The sequence below is a fragment of the Paramormyrops kingsleyae genome, chromosome 9 (assembly GCF_048594095.1).
Source record: "Paramormyrops kingsleyae isolate MSU_618 chromosome 9, PKINGS_0.4, whole genome shotgun sequence".
In the NCBI taxonomy this organism is placed as follows: Eukaryota; Metazoa; Chordata; class Actinopteri; order Osteoglossiformes; family Mormyridae; genus Paramormyrops; species Paramormyrops kingsleyae.
Window position 1 is genome coordinate 11,198,975 of NC_132805.1, and position 17,546 is coordinate 11,216,520.

At 43.6% G+C, this 17,546-nt stretch overlaps 1 protein-coding gene across 3 annotated transcripts; it reads left to right on the top strand.

Annotated features, from left to right (window-relative positions):
• The first annotated feature begins 1,990 nt into the window (after positions 1 to 1,990).
• Positions 1,991 to 9,982, top strand: med18 (mediator of RNA polymerase II transcription, subunit 18 homolog (yeast)). Of its 3 annotated transcripts, none has more exons than XM_023807567.2 (3): positions 1,991 to 2,009; positions 4,133 to 4,212; positions 9,236 to 9,982. In XM_023807567.2, exons 2-3 carry the CDS (start codon positions 4,140 to 4,142, stop codon positions 9,787 to 9,789), a joined length of 627 nt encoding a protein of 208 aa, XP_023663335.1. In that variant the 5' UTR covers positions 1,991 to 2,009; positions 4,133 to 4,139; the 3' UTR covers positions 9,790 to 9,982. The 3 variants fall into 3 exon arrangements, with proteins under 3 accessions (XP_023663335.1, XP_023663337.1, XP_072572426.1); XM_023807569.2 differs by lacking the exon at positions 1,991 to 2,009 and adding an exon at positions 3,500 to 3,813; XM_072716325.1 differs by lacking the exon at positions 1,991 to 2,009 and adding an exon at positions 3,500 to 3,738.
• The last annotated feature ends 7,564 nt before the right edge of the window (positions 9,983 to 17,546 follow it).

The following is a 17,546-nucleotide window of genomic DNA, read 5'->3' on the forward strand; positions in this document are numbered from 1 at the left end:
TAGAACACATTTCTCAATACTTAGGTCACTTTTGCAAAACTCTTCACACAGTGAGCACAACAGAAGTCTATGTGGGCTAAACTGAGGATCAATTATCATTGTTTTGGCACAAAATGCATTCAATCACCACTTCCCCCAAATTACATGAATACTTCTCTCAGTCAGTGTTCGCCACCAGCAAAACTTTGTACAACTACAGCCGATTTTTCAGACGTTTAGATAATCTGTTCAAAACAGTTAACTTTCATGTCAAAACCTAATGAAATTTAGAGCACTGTCAATTGAAACATGCTGCATTTTGACAGACAAAGGACACTATCTATTTGCACTAACACAGATAATTATGCTTTTAGCAGAAATTTCCTAATTTAGTTTTTGTTTGCTGCTTCGTTACCATCTACACCATCTATACAAATGAGGCCATGGAGTGTCCCTTTCCTTTTTGTAAGGCAACACAATGTATTCTGTGCAAAAATAGTGGGTATGGCAACACATGAATTACAGTAAAACATTTACATTTATTCATTTAGCAGGCATTTTTATCCAAAGCGACTTACAGTGAAATACTGTATCTATAGGGACAGTCCCCCTGGAGCAAGTTGGGGTCAAGGGCCTTGCTCAGGGGCACAATGGTGGCACCCCCTGGGAATGAACTCTCAATCTTCCAGTGTTCCTAATGGGAACCCAGCCAGATCCCCAACTACTAGACCACCAACATCCCCCTAGATCACCACCAAGCATTTTACAATGGTTGAAGCTGGAAAGCTGAATGAAAACACACACCAGCCTGAAATTTCAGCTAAGAACCTATCTAGGAATTTGTTTGGTTAGTGCCAATTTGCCATATGTACAAAGGGGGCCATCTTTGGATTGGCATTTTCTGCTAGGAATAAAATATTTACATACTGCAAAAAAGAAACAGCAACACCTACATGATTTCTAATGAAATATATTGTAGCATTTCAGAATTGGTTGGTATTACAATTTTCACACGCAAAAGTAGTTCTTGTTTATTTTATTTTTACAATGCAACATGACAGTAATTTATGCCAAACTGGAGGATACAGCCACACTTTATATATGCAATTTGCAATGCTGAAAGTTGTTTGTGTTTTTTAGCCCATTGAACATTGAGTGCCCCAGTAGTGTTGTTGGCTGACAGCATTTGTTATTGTTATGGCAGCATGAGTCACTTTTGGGTGAATTGTGAAACGTTTTGGTGGTTGTAGTGCATTTTGCACCAAAGGTTAAGTGATGTGCTCAGGTGTGTATTGGTACAGCCCACTGTGTGAAGAGTTTTGCAAAAGTGACCTAAGTATTGAGAAATGTGTCCTAGCGTCTGTAAAAAACTGTAATTATTCGTTAACTAGTTATTGAATTAAACATTTCTATATAGCAATTTGCCCCGTCTTTGACATTACATAAAATTTCCATTAATTCAACATCAAACAATATTAATCAAATAATAAAGATACAACAAATCCAAGTCTGCCCCAAATCTCACCAAAGAGTGTCTTAGCAGTGTAATAATGAACCAATGGAAGGTTAGGTAGTTCTAATTGAATTTTGGTTTGTATATTGTCACTTTGTGTCTAGCCAAGAAGAATTAATGTTACCAAAGTTGACATGTTAAAATGCGTAGGACACGCTGTTAGAAGTCATTCAATGCAAAATGGAAAAAAAATCAGTTATTTAAATTGAGTCACACGCCACATAAACACCTTAAATATATCAAATGGCTGCAAGGACTACAGACCCACCAACCACATATACTGCAGATAACGGTTTGTTTTGCGTGTGGGTGTTCGCTGCAGTAAACAGTGTAATGTTTCGTCTGACATTGGCAACCGTATGTTGGCGTGTGAGTGTTTGAAAAATACTTGATGAGCAATGCGGTTCTTTATGGTGCACCTTGGCTATTAATAGCAATCCATACCGTATAGTGTTTTGCAGATGTTTTCACCTTTTACCACTCTTGTGCATAGTAGGAATAATTGTAGACTCAGCAGGTTAGTTGAAAAGCGCAATTACCTTCAAAATGGGCGGTTTAAAATCGCCCTAACGGCATGTAATTGACAACAATGGCGATCGTTATTTTAGCCAAGAAAATGGAATATTGCGATAACAAAGCAAACCAAATATATTCCACCTTATTAAACTGAGAAAAAATACTCATAGATGGTAGCCCACAAAGACACAGTATAACAATAAAACAACAACAACTTAAAATAGTTACATACAACAACACATTTGAATAATCAGTAATAACATGAGCAAACGCCAACCGCAGTCAAACCAAACAGCCGCTAATTCTAATTATCCAAGGAAACAGTCGCATTCTATAAAAGTTTTACTTAAGGAAACTCTTCAGTAGAGTTCGCTGAAAAATGTTTTAGAGATATTATTTTTGAACTGTTGAGATTTTAAGTTGCACTTATTTATCAAACCAACTTATGGTGTTTCCATATAGCCTACGATGCGTCAGTTCGAGCAGGAAAACTTTAAATACATCGTAATAAAAAAAATATGTGTCATGTGCTTTGGAACCTTTATCAACAAGTATGAGTTGTCCTATTAGCACAGTTTAAAGCAATATGGGTTTAAATTGCTGACGAATTAATTCAGCACGTTTAACTGTCATACAAATTAATCTCAAATTATATTATGGACTGCGGGAGGAAAGTGGTTTAAGCGGAGAAAAACATTCAATAGGACACCGTGATCTGACCCCGAATTTCTTGTGTTTTTTTATTCATTTTAATTCCGTTTGTTAAATTCGGTATAGTTAAGACTTTGTACATCTTTCGTATGTTTTACATTGTATTGTTCTTTACTTTAGGCTATTTAATGCAAGTATGTGCTACTGCTGTGTCATTAAACCTGCTGTACGTACCCAGACTTGCTTCGTATTTTATATAGGCCTAATTAAACAGGATAATGAAACGGATCGTAAAATAGAACTCGACGTGTCAAAATAGTTTAACAAAAACTTCTGAAAAAAAAACATGTGTAACCTTTAAAGTAGTGGGGGAAGATGTGTGGGTGTTCGTGAATGGGTTAGAAGTCAGGCTACAGCACCTCACGTTGTTTATAAATTTTATATGCTTAGTTTGTATGAATTAATGTAAATAAATGAAATAATGATTGGGTATAATAAAAGTTTTAAAGATGTTTTAATCATTAAAAACAAACTAGGTCTAAATCATGAAACAAGTAGTGCTATGGTTACTAATTATTTGTGCTCTTATTTAATTCTTAAATTCGATTTTTAAAAGTAATTTTCCCTCCACCCATTTTCCATTAGAAAGAGGAAAACATGCAATGAAATCCACACAAAAAAATCTACGTAAATTTCATCTACACAGGAAAAGCACACGTTTTTATAATCGTTATAGTATTATAGAATTTAATTCATGATTATATTCTTTGATTCATTTGCGCAACGTTTCAGTTTGGATTGAACTATGATTTGAATAATTATTGTTTTAAGATAAGTTTGTGATTCACAGCAGCCGCATGCGCAGTAAAGTAGCGGCGAATTTGACTGGTGTGGAGCTCGGTTTGTACGTTTTCGAGCATCTCTCGCTGCTGATATATCTTACATATTAATTATATTTATATTATTGGACCGACTACAGTGTCCAGTGTCTTTAAGGAACCTTTTGTAGGTGGTGAGTGCTGTCTTATAGTCCGCGCTGACTTCTTCAAGCACACGAACAAGAGGCCGGCGGATCCACGGTCTGTAGTATTTGCGGCGCCCGGTGGGCGAAGCGTCCGTTTCGCGCAGTTTCAGCGCTCATCTCTTAGTATAAAGTACGTTACTTGTTCATATTTCGCTCGTTGGGCAGTTTGACGAAATAACGATTAGTATCTTACAGATGGCGTTTCGAATACCGGTGCAGACTTTAAGGTGTGGGTTGTGTTGGTTTTGCTCCCGTTAGCCGGTGAGCTAATGTTCCAGTGGCAGGCCGTGTTGTTCTGCATCATTGTACTGAAGTTGTGTGTATGGACTGTGTTTCAGACTCAGATGTGCAGCTTCTCGGATCCGGTCTGTCATATCACTGCTATTATTGTCATTTTTGCACGACTAGTGGCGGTAGGTTTAATGTCCTCGCCGGTGCTGTTTTTTCAGGAGCGCGATGGAGGCACCCCCAGTCACTGTCATGCCCGTCACCGGCGGGACCATCAACATGATGGAGTACCTCCTGCAAGGTGAGCGCCGTGCCGTGCCTGCCTGCCGGCCGCTCGCTCGCTTCGGGGTGCCTGTGGCTGGGTCGCGTGGCGGGGCACCACGCGGCTGGAGCTGAGGCAGCCCCGCCAGGTGTTGCTCTGCTTCTGTGCTGGACTGCGTTGAACAGGATGTAACGGGTGAAGTTAGTCATAGGTTTTATCGCTTTGTATCGTCTTTCCGTGCGTACAGATGGTATTTCCGTAAATGACAACTGGTACAATATTATACAAGATGTTTTTTCCCCCCCCATCTTGATTTATTTTAGATGCCCAAATTTCTCTGTTCTCAGACTTGGTTTCTGGCAAAGGCGTCCGAATCTACTTTACGGAGTTAACTAATCAGAGCCCGGAACATAATTTTATAAATGTACAGATCACAATTTATTTTCTTCAAAAAAGTAATTTAAAATTGTTTTTAAAAGTTGTGGGTTGTAGTGTGAGCCTGGAGCCTATCCTGGGAAGAACTGAGTAGAGGGCAGAGGGCACCCTCAATGGGATGCCAGTTAGTCCCATACAGGCCTGAAATTAAAGCCAGAGCCCAGCCCAGTACCCAAGACCTTGAAACTGAAACTGAACCTGACCCAGCCTGAATAGTACTCTCAAATCTAGACCCCAAAACCTGAAATTGTGAAAAACAGGAATTAATCATATGCATATGCAGAGATGGATTTTCACAAATGGCATTTTAAAACTGCATAGCTTGTATGTGCTGGGAAGATGGTAAGACTAATGCAAAACACAGATTTCTTAATTAACAAAAGCCAATCAAAAAACTAAAGTTTATACTATTATTCATTAACACTTAGTCGAACCTAACAAGTGCAAAAAATGATTTGTGCTTTTTTTAAATAAAAAAAAAAAGCATAAAAAAACTAACCCAACCCAAGCCTTAAGTTGAATATAAAAACGGACCTGTACCCGGCCTGAAACCCGATACTTTGTCTGAGCCTGGCTCGGGTTGGGTCCCAGACCTCTAATTGCAGTGCATCACAAGGTACACGCTATAGTAAATATAGAGAGACCAGTTCACATAACCACACGTTATTGGACTTCGAGAGCAAAAGTGCAGAAATGCAGGGAGAATATGCAGTGGTGTGTACATATGTATTTATCCATCCATCCATCCATCCGTCTTTAGCTTGTCTTGGTGAGTGGTTGTGCTGGTGGTATGCTGGGCAGGTCACACCACACCATCATTCCAAGGCCTCATACTCAAATTCCCAAGATCCCCAAATGTTCCCAAGCTGACTGGGAAATGTAGTCCTTCCAGCCTGCCCAGTGCCTGTGTAGCACATGCCTGGAACATCTCCGTTGGGAGCCAACAGGTGGGATTCTTCTGAGATACACAAATCACCCTCCAATTGCATATCCAAGTCAGGGGTTGGGGGGACCTGCAGCTTATCCCAGCATCACAGGGCACAAGGCTGAGGACACCCTGAATGGGACGGCATTCAAAAAAGCACATTTCTTAAAAAAGGTGTTTGCACAATTTACATTTGACTGCTTACTTCTTTTAGTTGCACAACAATGATGTGCATTCACAGATGTCAGTGGTTTTACTTGTCGGTATGCAGGTCCATGACCTATATTGTGCCTGGGTCAAGTGACCCCTTTCAAGAAGTGAAAGCTGTCAGCTCACACATGAAGTGAGAGTTTTGGTGTAGATTGGCTGGCCCAGATCACATGACTGGTACCCTGTTGTTTTTGGGTTGGTGTTATTTAGGCCACACTAATACGTTTTCATTTAGAAACAAAAAAATTATTACGATTTAGCCTTCCACCCTCATTACCGCGGATCTTCTCAGAAGCAGAGAGAATTTTCAACGCTGTCTGGCAAATAATCTTTCTTTCAACACATTAGTACAGACGCTTATGAATGTAAAAATTTTGTTACACCTACATCAGTAAGTTCCAATTGGTTTGTACTTAGCTCTTGGCCCTTTCCTGATTAGCTCTCTTCGTTTCGATGTCTCTTTTCTTGATTGGTTATTCTTCACAGAAATGAAGAATGTTTTCACATGGAGGACAGGTCATATAGGACTTTCACTACCTGGCAAATGTTCTTGTATGAAGCTAAACATATTTTGTGTATATTGCATGCTGCTTACAAGCAAAGACATCTATGAATTTACCGATCTCTACTTATTACAGCTAAATTGCATAAGACTGGAGTGCAGGGAGAAGAGTGTGAATAAAATATGTGGTAAATGAGCTAAATATACAGTAATATGTGCATTTCCTTTAAACACAAGGTTGGTTGTGAGAGTATTCAACAGTCAAAACTTCACAAATCAAACTCAAATTAAATCAATCAAAATGTATACTTTGTTAGTAATAGAATTATAAAAAATTTTGGTTGGACAAAAAATTGGGCAAATGATCCCTTGTGCTCGAGCTACAACAAACAAAATATGAAGCTGGTGAGAGCGCATGCCCAGTGGCGGCTATTTGCATCCTAAGCTATCAGTTTCTTTTTACACGTTGCAGTTTGGATGCAATGTAAAGAAATTTTACTGCATTAGTGCGGACATAGTCTTATATAATAAACTAAATCTGATTTTGAACATTAAAATATTTTGAGAACACTAAAAATTAGATGCAACGAATGCAGTTTCCTTGACTGATTCTGATTTCTGTTTTTTTTTTTTTTGCAAGTGTGGCTTGCCGATCCCGATTTTCTAAGAACTGTAATTGACAGCATACACAAACAAAAATCAACTTGTCTTCAATGCAAAATTTTATTTTCATATGAGCAAATTGTTAAACTTTACAATTTCCCCCAAACTGCACTAAGTTACAGGATCTTCTCTCACTTAAACGAGTCTCAGAATAAAGTGCTGTGTGACTGGAAAGAGGTACAAATAGCAATTAACTGAAAATGAGTTGCTGTACACCCAACTTTATCTGACATATTTTACTGTACCAAACAAGAGCAGGTGCAACAGCTTTAAATAGCAAAACAAATGTCAGTTACTTATATTCACCAGATAACACGACATTGACCTTTTTTTTTAAATTTATTTTACTCGTCTTAAACTCCACAGGTTACAAACCTCCAAATAAAACTGAAGTATACTATTCTTTTCCAAATAACAGGTGCAGGGTAATGTTATTAATACTAACATCGCATGTTATACACATACACGTACAATTCTTACATCACTAGTAAGCTAGACTAAGATCAGCCTTTTTTATACATTCATAGTGCAGGGATTAAAATTTTCATAGGAAAAAACCTTAGCTTGCTTTGAAATTTTAATGGTTATTCCAATTCAAGATTATATGTTTCATAACCACTTTAAAGTTTACCTCTGATGTTTCACCATGTTTTCGTGGTGGTTCCCCCATGGTTTACTTTCGCTTTACATGTATTACAAATTACAGTCTTTGTGTCGTTTTCACTCACAGTGAAGAACCTCCACGCTAAAGACATGCTAGCATGTGGCTGTGACTGTGCACGCAGGTGTGAGGCTATTGCCTGCGTTGTTGTGTGCATGACTTGTGGTGCATGTGTAAAACGGACCGGTTTGGTATCGGAAATTCATTCCGGGCCAAGCACGCTGAAAATTGTCCGATTCCAGTCCCTGGATGGTGTATCGATGCAGCGCTACTAAAAACGTGTCATTTATTGTTGCTGCAGATGATCACGGGTACTGATGCGTGGAAGCATTCACACCTTTATCGATGTGGGTGCTAAAACAACCACCGCAGACTCTGTTGAAACCATGTCTCATTTGTCACTCAGCTGTTCTTCCTTTTATCTACATTTTGTAAATGTGACCTCCAGTGGTGAAGAAAAACTTTTCACCGCATTGCTGGTCCACAGTGTGGTGTTTTCATGCATGAAGGGGACCATACAGGCCTTTCGACACCGAGTCTGTTGTTTTTTTCACATGAAGAAACTGAACAACATTATTCTGAAAGGACAAACTTATGTCTATGAAAGCATTCATACCAAGTCTGACAAATTTGCAGTGTATGATTTGTCGTCTTTTTTTATTCTGTGAGAGCTCCATTTCTGCAGTTACAACCAGTAGCATGTCAAGTTTTATACATGTGATCAGTTTCTTTTTTCTCTTGAATAGCAAGAAAACTATTCATTTGGTTTACAAGGCATGCCTGTAGTGATACCACTGATTTTCTTTTCGTTCCGACTTCAGTTTGATCCAAGGATGGTACTGCAGATGACGATATTCAGTGCAGGTCCAACCCTGATGAGGAATATTTAACAAACTGGGGGGTGGGGGTGTGCTGGTAGATGGATCGTACAGTGTCTGGGCCATTTTTCTTCTTTCCCCATTTATGGGCGACCCTGCACAATAGTAGCTCATATCCTGTTCCATATAATAATATAAATATTTAACTTACAAGGTTACAAATGTTATTTTAACAGTAGAATCGATTGTCAAACTGAAAACATTGGGATCAAAAGAATCTTATCTGACGACAAGGTGCATGTTATGCTCTTTGCAGCTGTTCTGGTTTCTTTTTTTTCCTTTTTTAAGGTTTTGTAATATGTGTCTTGGATTATATTAGACCATGGTCATTTATTAATATTTTTATTTTGCTTGATTTATAGACCTATTTCTATACGATGAATATCCAATAAAAATTTGGATACATCTAAATGTCTTTTTGAGCATCTGAATCCGTTGTTGTATAAGCTTTTAGAATTGGATGTATCGATTATATTTGCCTTTTTCTTTTCACTTTTTTACCCAAAAGAAACAAGGAAAAACTTGTCATAACTGTTACCGGTGCCTGTCAGTTTGATTTCTATCGGTATGTGAACTTTTCTGAATCAGTTATGAAAATTTGCATCTGAATATTTTGCAGATTTGTGTTTTTTCATGTGCTATTGAGCCATGTCACGGTCATTCGCACTCAACTGTTGAATCACCCAGCGCCCGAGGATCGCCTCTTGCTGGCCACTGGCCCTTTCGGTGTAAAGGTTTCGCGACTCTGGCCCTCGGTGTGTTGATCCTGTTTGCCTGCCTCTTTGCAGGAAGTGTCCTGGACCAAGCTCTAGACAGCTTACTGCACCGTCTGCGTGGCCTCTGTGACAACATAGAGCCCGAGAGCTTTGCCGACTATGAGTTGGTGTACCTGCTCAAAGGCCAGCAGGGCAACCCCTTCCTGCTGCGCGCCCGTCGTTCCATGATGCACCCCACTGCGCCCTGGCACCTGCGCTACCTGGGCCAGCCCGAGGTGGGCGACAAGAGCCGGCATGCGCTGGTGCGCAACTGCGTGGACGTGGCCACCTCACACAGCTTGCCCGAATTCCTCAACGAGATGGGATTCCGCCTCGATCACGAGTTCGTCGCCAAGGGCCACATCTTCCGCAAGGGGGCGCTGAAGGTGGTGGTGAGCAAGCTGTTCCGTGTGCTGGTGCCAGGGAACACGGAGAACACGGAGCCGCTGTCACTGTCCTACCTGGTGGAGCTGAGTGTGCTGGCGCCCGCCGGCCAGGACAACGTGTCGGAGGAGATGCGCAACTTTGCTGAGCAGCTCAAGCCCTTGGTGCATCTGGAGAAGATCGACCCCAAGAGGCACATGTAATGCGGGCTAACTCAGAGGACCACTTCACAAAATAAGATTGTTTCTACGGATGGACACTGTGGTTTTTTTTCTTGAGGTTTCAACCTCAGTGCTGAGGTTTGACCCTCTATTCCCTTTTGACTCTTGTTCTGGAAGCGTCAACATTTCTATTAAAATGCTTTCATACTGCACCCTTGTGGTGTGAGGAACAATAGCATGTTATACATCTTTTGTGTTGTAGTTTGTTCTTTCTTTGACTGAAGCACCATGATTTCTGTCAGTAGTAGCAAGGTGAGGATTTCCACCTTAATATGCTGTGCTGTAGTTCATAGAGCATGGGAAACAAACGCACCTGAATTTGAGGCAGTATAACATTACATATATACAGGTTTTCCAGCTAGTAATTACCCCGTCTACTTTGTCAATTATTTACCTTCGTTTTGCCATTTCACATTTAAAGAGTAACAAGCTAGCCTATGAATGCCCTTGGTATAATTCAATATAATGATTTTATGAGCTTTTTACAAACATATTAGTCAAGAACAAGTAGCAAACATGGTCATCTTCTGTTGCTAATACTAGAAAGTAGCATTTCCCAGTCCGGTCCTTGGGGACCGACAGATGGTCCACATTTTTGCTCCCTGCCAGACTCCTCATTTCTGCTCAGGGAGCTGAGAGGGAGCAAAAACTTGGACTGTCTCTAGGCCCCCAAGGGCCAGATTGGGAGACACCGCTGTAAAGGTTTGAAGCCATGTGTGGGTCAGGCTAATAAAAAGGTTCCATTAACAGCTGTAGCTGTTAGGGCAACTTGATTGTGACAGCAGTGCGCGGCGCTGTGAGAGGCTGGCTGACCCGCGGCCAGGCGGGACAACAGGCATACTGTTATGCCGGGGGTTAGAAGGAGGGGACGGAACATCTCCGCCACCAGGACATTGGGGCTGCACCGTTTGACGACATGTATAGGGCTGAGGCTGGAGAACAGTATGGATTAAACAAAAAAGGTATGAAAAGTACGACATTAAGAACAAAAGTAAGTAAAAATCAATGACCAAGGAACTTTACATACAATGGGGGCTGAGAGACACTAATCCCTGGAGTTGCCGTCCTCCCTCCATGTCTCCTGCCTTATCCAGCTGGTCTGTAAATGACCATAACAAGGACCGACTGAGTTCCACTGAAGGGATTCTCCTGTGGGCCAAGGCTGCCGATGACTCTCCATGGGTGAAATGCCACAGTTTCTGATTCCATAAACTTAAACACCCTCACATCCACCCCAAAGTCAGGGAATTTTCCCCAAGCTGTGCCTTTTATTGCTAGTGCTAGGCCTTCATTAAATCAAAATGGGGGCTATGACGTGCTAGGCCTTCATTATATCAAAATGGGGGCTATGGCGTGCTAGGCCTTCATTAAATCAAAATGGGGGCTATGGCGTGCTAGGCCTTCATTAAATCAAAATGGGGGCTATGGCGTGCTAGGCCTTCATTAAATCAAAATGGGGGCTATGGCGTGCTAGGCCTTCATTAAATCAAAATGGGGGCTATGATGTGCTAGGCCTTCATTATATCAAAATGGGGGCTATAACGTGCTAGGCCTTCATTATATCAAAATGGGGGCTATGGCGTGCTAGGCCTTCATTAAATCAAAATGGGGGCTATGGTGTGCTAGGCCTTCATTATATCAAAATGGGGGCTATGGCGTGCTAGGCCTTCATTATATCAAAATGGGGGCTATGGTGTGCTAGGCCTTCATTATATCAAAATGGGGGCTATGACGTGCTAGGCCTTCATTATATCAAAATGGGGGCTATGGCGTGTTAGGCCTTCATTATATCAAAATGGGGGCTATGGCGTGCTAGGCCTTCATTATATCAAAATGGGGGCTATGGCGTGCTAGGCCTTCATTATATCAAAATGGGGGCTATGGCGTGCTAGGCCTTCATTATATCAAAATGGGGGCTATGGCGTGCTAGGCCTTCATTATATCAAAATGGGGGCTATGGCGTGTTAGGCCTTCATTATATCAAAATGGGAGCTATGACGTGCTAGGCCTTCATTATATCAAAATGGGGCCTATGGCGTGCTAGGCCTACATTATATCAAAATGGGGGCTATGGCGTGCTAGGCCTTCATTATATTAAAATGGGAGCTATGACGTGCTAGGCCTTCATTATATCAAAATGGGGGCTATGACGTGCTAGGCCTTCATTATATCAAAATGGGAGCTATGACGTGCTAGGCCTTCATTATATCAAAATGGGAGCTATGACGTGCTAGGCCTTCATTATATCAAAATGGGGGTTATGGCGTGCTAGGCCTTCATTATATCAAAATGGGAGCTATGACGTGCTAGGCCTTCATTATATCAAAATGGGGGTTATGGCGTGCTAGGCCTTCATTATATCAAAATGGGAGCTATGACGTGCTAGGCCTTCATTAAATCAAAATTGGGGTTATGACGTGCTAGGCCTACATTATATCAAAATGGGGGCTATGGCGTGCTAGGCCTTCATTATATTAAAATGGGAGCTATGACGTGCTAGGCCTTCATTATATTAAAATGGGAGCTATGACGTGCTAGGCCTTCATTATATCAAAATGGGGGCTATGACGTGCTAGGCCTTCATTATATTAAAATGGGAGCTATGACGTGCTAGGCCTTCATTATATCCAATCTTTTAGTTAGTCCTCTCATTCTTTAATGGAAAACAAAATGCAATTTTCCCATCATGGTATGTAGATGGTGAAGAATGTATTATATTTGGCACTGTAGGCTTGCATTAGAGCTGTGTTTGAACAGGACAGGCTCCACACTCTGCATTTTTGTTGAATTAGAAAGAAAATCTGTATTACTTCAACATATTAAATATTTTTTGTTGCCCCCAAGCAGCTTAGGATTGACGTGTAGACACATTTTTGGTAGGTGGGATGATCATGCATTGGGAAATTTGTTAGATCCTATTGAGTTAAACCAGATGGTGACTGACAGCTCATGCCTCATTTCTCCCAGTGCTGCTTTGAACCGGGTCTATTCTGCATTTCGCACAGAAAGGGCACTGGATTATCCAGGTTTTACAGTTAACCCACGGGACTATGATTCATCCACATCGGACCCGACAATGGTCAATAGTTAGACTGCCTCTCATTCTGTTCTCTGGGCGCCCTCTTGCGCCAAAAGATAGAAATGACCGACAGCCACCTTCACGCGATTGTGAAGATTAATACATTTTATCAAAATAAATATCAACGGGGATTACTTTGAACTTTTATTATGTTTTATGATGGATGGATGGATGATACTTTCCAAACTGTATACTATTTTTAACATGTTATATATAAAAATAAAAATTCATGGAAAGAATAATTTTCATGTTTCACTTCATCCAATCCGTAAAATTTTTGAGAAACATACATAAAATCTCTTGACCTAATCAGCCATAATCCCCTCTGTTTATGAATTTAAACCTTTTTCCAGATTGTAAATCGAGTGCTTTGAAGAGTCCTTTACGTTGCTACACCTTCGGTTGGTTGAATTAAGCACGCTTGGTAGTTCCAATAGTGGCCACTAAGGGTCACTCTCACTTCTTCCACCAGCACTGTCTGTCGCGCCAGTGCATATCAGCAGCACCTCACAGATCATCTCCACACGTGTGCACTCTGGTTGCTATGGTAATAATTAGAGGAGAGATCTGCACGGCTCTTTTTCTCTCTCTAATTAGCCTTCTCAATTGCTTAATGATACACAAACCTGTGAAAGCTTCCCTTTCTTTTTTCATTATAGCATTGATTCCCCTCCCCCACTCATTGTTTTACAGTGTTAACCCATTAGTGCCACTAATGAAGGTGAAAATCAGATTTCAGAAGGAGCCCCAGACGCACAACGCTCTGCTAGCACCGGCGGCCGCACGCGCTTCCGCGCGGGAAGTCTCAGGCGCGGGCCGGAGGCCCCGGCGCAGGCGGCTGTGTGCAAGTCGTGACATCTGCTCTCACCCAGCGGCGCTGGCGTGCTCCGAGAACATCAGGTGACCTTGCAGGCGAGGGGGGAGGGCAGAGGTGCTCAGGAAGGCGGCTGGCGATCCGCCGGATTGACCTGGAGGCTCGACGGAGCCAGCAGAGCGGAACTCATCCGAGCCGGGAGGTGATGAGTGTCTTCCTTCCTCAAGGCATCTGCCTCTCTAACCCCTGCGCCCCCCACCCTCACCACCAAAACCTCTCTATAGAAGCATACACCCCCCCCCCCCCCATCCTTCCTTCTTTCTGATTCAAGGTGGGATCTCATCCCCACCCACTCCCATCCCCCAACCCAGTGACACCCGCCACCCTTGTGCTGATGAACATCACAGGTCCCATTTACTTTTCCTTCTGCTCTATGTTGAATTGGGACCTGGATGCTGAACCTCGGGTGGCATCACTGCACGGCCCATTTCTGTAGGAGCTCCTACCCTCAGAGCAGCTGTTAAGGACCTTTCCTCTTGGCCTAGGGTCCAATTCCCAAGCCACCATGCTGCACTGCTGCACCAAAGAGGTGACTAGGACTGCCTCATGCCCTCTGTTTACAAAGAAATGTTTTATACTCAGTTTTAAGGCAGCAGATTTCGTTGGGAAAGAGGTCGATAAGCCCTTCCTTAGCCGTGGATTAACTGTATTGACAGTGATGATATATTGACATGCAACAACACAGATAATCATATGTATTTCATGCTTAAAATATAATAATGTTCAGATTTTAGTTAAGTGGGCTGAAAAAAACAAAAGAGAAGAACAAAAAATAGGTCAAGAAGTTTTGCAGAAAGATCTTCAGTCCTTGCTCCATGGGGTGGATGACTGGCTGGTAGTTGTTCACACCAAGCGCGACGTTTCAGTCCCGCACCATCACCGGTGCATCTCGGCCGCTTAGAGACCAAAGGTCAGTAGAGAGTCACACCGGGCAAAGCAGATTAGCACGACGTTCTCTGCCTCACTGAAAAACCCGACTACTTTTTTCTCCTCCTTCCAGGAAACGTGCTTTTTCCCCCCCAGCGCCGCCTGGCCAGCATTAGCATTAATAAGGTTGTGTCCGCAGTCCCCGTTGCCACTTATACAACTGCTCCATTTAGGCCACCCCCCCCCCCCCACCAGGACCGTCTCCCATGACAAGCCCCCCCCCCCCCCCATGAGTTGCAAGTAAATGTGTATCTCGTCTTAGCCCTCTGTCTCGTACATTGCATGTCTTCCCAAAAAGGGGGCTTAGGATTTCGAGGGGGGCTACAATTATAAGTGCCACCTTATTGGATAAATCAGGAACCGGGTCATTCTCATTTTTCCCTCTGTTGGCAGGTCTTATGGTTCAGTCCGTGTTTAAGTTGTAAACAGGATTAACCGTCGTGTCGGATGGCATTAGTAAAACCTCGCTATGTTAGGATCTTTGAAGTGGGGGGCTGGGGGGGGCACTCTGTCACTCTGAATTAACCTGTGCATTTGTACGTCTTCTGTCTCACAGCGCCGTTTCTTGATTAATCCTCATCTTGGCTTCCTAAAATTTTGTCCCTGAATGTTCTAAGTTTAAACCGAGGTCACTGGCTTGGTGGTTCAGTTAGTAAGTAAGGTTTATTTATATAGCACTCTTCATAGACAAACGTCACAAAGCGCTGTACAGGAAGGAAAAAACAAACTGTATAATAAAAATACATACAACAGAGCTACACAAAGGCCGTCCTATACAAGTGTGTCTTGAGCTTACACCAAACAGGGCAGGAAGCATGCAAGTCGGCCTGACCTGACCCGCCACAGTCAAGGGGACTGGCTGACCTTCGTCAACACCCCCCACAATAGTTAAGCCCTTCCCTCCGGGGGCGTTGAGAGCGCCTCGGCCTGTCAGCCCTGGGCTTTAGCAGCGATCCCAAAGAGGAGGATGCATTCCTCGGTCAAACTTTGGCTTCCTCTGGGTACAAACACCCAGGTCCGCCTCCTGAACTAGAGCGGCTCTGTGCGCTCCCAGAGGGCGAGAGCCGGCGAGTGGCCTGCTGAAGCGTGCAGGGTCTGCGCGGGAGGCCGGGAAGCAGGGAGGACAGAAGGGTCTCTCCCGTGTCTCGCAGACGGAGAGTTCTGCCGAGTTCTGCGGGGCCGTTCGCCTTCCTGCGGTGTGGCTGACGCCCAGCTCGCGGCACCGCTTGGATGTCTGCTGTCACTGTGGAGATCAGGCCTTTCCCGGAAGCGGTCCGTGAGCAAGCATCCAAGGCCGTCCCCCTAGCCTCTGGAATGTCTGGTATGGACTTCCCAAACCCAGGATGCCCTGAGGGGCCCCCCCAATGCAGCGTGGCCCCGCCGCTGCCGCTCCACCCTCACGTAGCCGCCTGTCTTGACCTCTGAGTGTACCCCAGAGGCCATGGCTTGGCTGCATTCAGCTCCCACCCCCCCCCCCAGATTTCCGTCTTCACTAGCAGCGTTCCTGATTATGTTACGTGGCCCTTTTGCTGTAAACATGCCTGTAAAAGCCACAGTTTCAGCTGATTTCAGAAACAGTTCGCGGCTCCAGGCGCCTCTCTAGGTCTGGGGAGCAGCTGGTATGGAGTTTAGGGACTTGGACTCTCGAGCAAGGTTCTTAACCTTAATCTCTCCTGTTAAACATGCAGCTGCATAAATGGATAAAAGCTGTGAGCTTCTTCAGATAGCAGTGTGCCAGCTTAGCAAGGAAAATGGAGAGACAATGGAAACCCCCTGATGGGGTCCATCGCAGTTTGCCACTCGCGGTCACCATGATGCTGGCCCTAACCCAGCCCCCCACCCCGCCCCGCCCTTGTGTGGGCTGTTGCAGGCTCACGGCTCTGCGTGGTACCCTCCCAGATCCAGCTTCCAGTGCAGAAGGCAGAGGAATGTTCCCTCACTTGAAGCTGTGGTCACAGATGGCAAAGCGCCTCGCCACGATTGATGGGCCTCCACAGAACGCTCAGGGAAGTGGATTCAGGCCATAACGCCACCAACCGGTCGCCTTGGTGAAAGCTCCTCACTCCATGCCTATTTTCAAAACGTGCCTTTCAAAATGTTCCTCTGTGCCTTTAATTTCCCGCCTGAGCGTGCGTGCCAACGTAGGACGCGAGACGCGCTGTGCTCTCAGGACCACGCTGTAAACTGAACGTGTCTGTCTGTCTGTGACTCATGTGTGTGCCAATGGGTGCATTCGATGGCTCGGTTTCAAGTGATGGTATCGTTCTTCGCGGTGGGTGGGGAGGCGTCCCTCTGGGGATTGTGGCGAGGCTTCAGTGGGCTTCTTATAATTCCAAGAATGTTTGCGTGTGTGTGTGTGTGTGTGTGTGTGAGTGTGTGTTTGTGTGCGTTGCCCAGTGGATCGCGTTACACTGGGTTGTCTGGAGTTACTCAACAGCAGGAGAATCGGGGGTGGGCAAGTAACAAAGAGTAGTAAACACCGTTGGGGATAATGGGGGATCAGTATGGGCAAGTAACCGAGTCCGAGTAAGGAGCCACCCCCAGGCTGAGTTATGCGGGATATTTAAAGAACAGTGTTAAATGTTATGAGACGTAGACATGGATTCCATCCCGCCCACTGCGCTCGAATAGAAGCCACTTCACCTGAATGTCATTTCATTTAACGCTTGATACAAGAAATAGCAATCGGTGCGGGACCCGTCTGATGACACTGGTGCGTAAATAAATCATGAAAGAAGTTATCTTAGGTTAATTCATGAGAATACTGTAGATGTATGCGTTGAAAAACAAACTCTGGTCCATGTTTGCGGTTCAAAGTCATGCGGATTTTATTTTTATATTTCTGTGTGTTTGTTATAT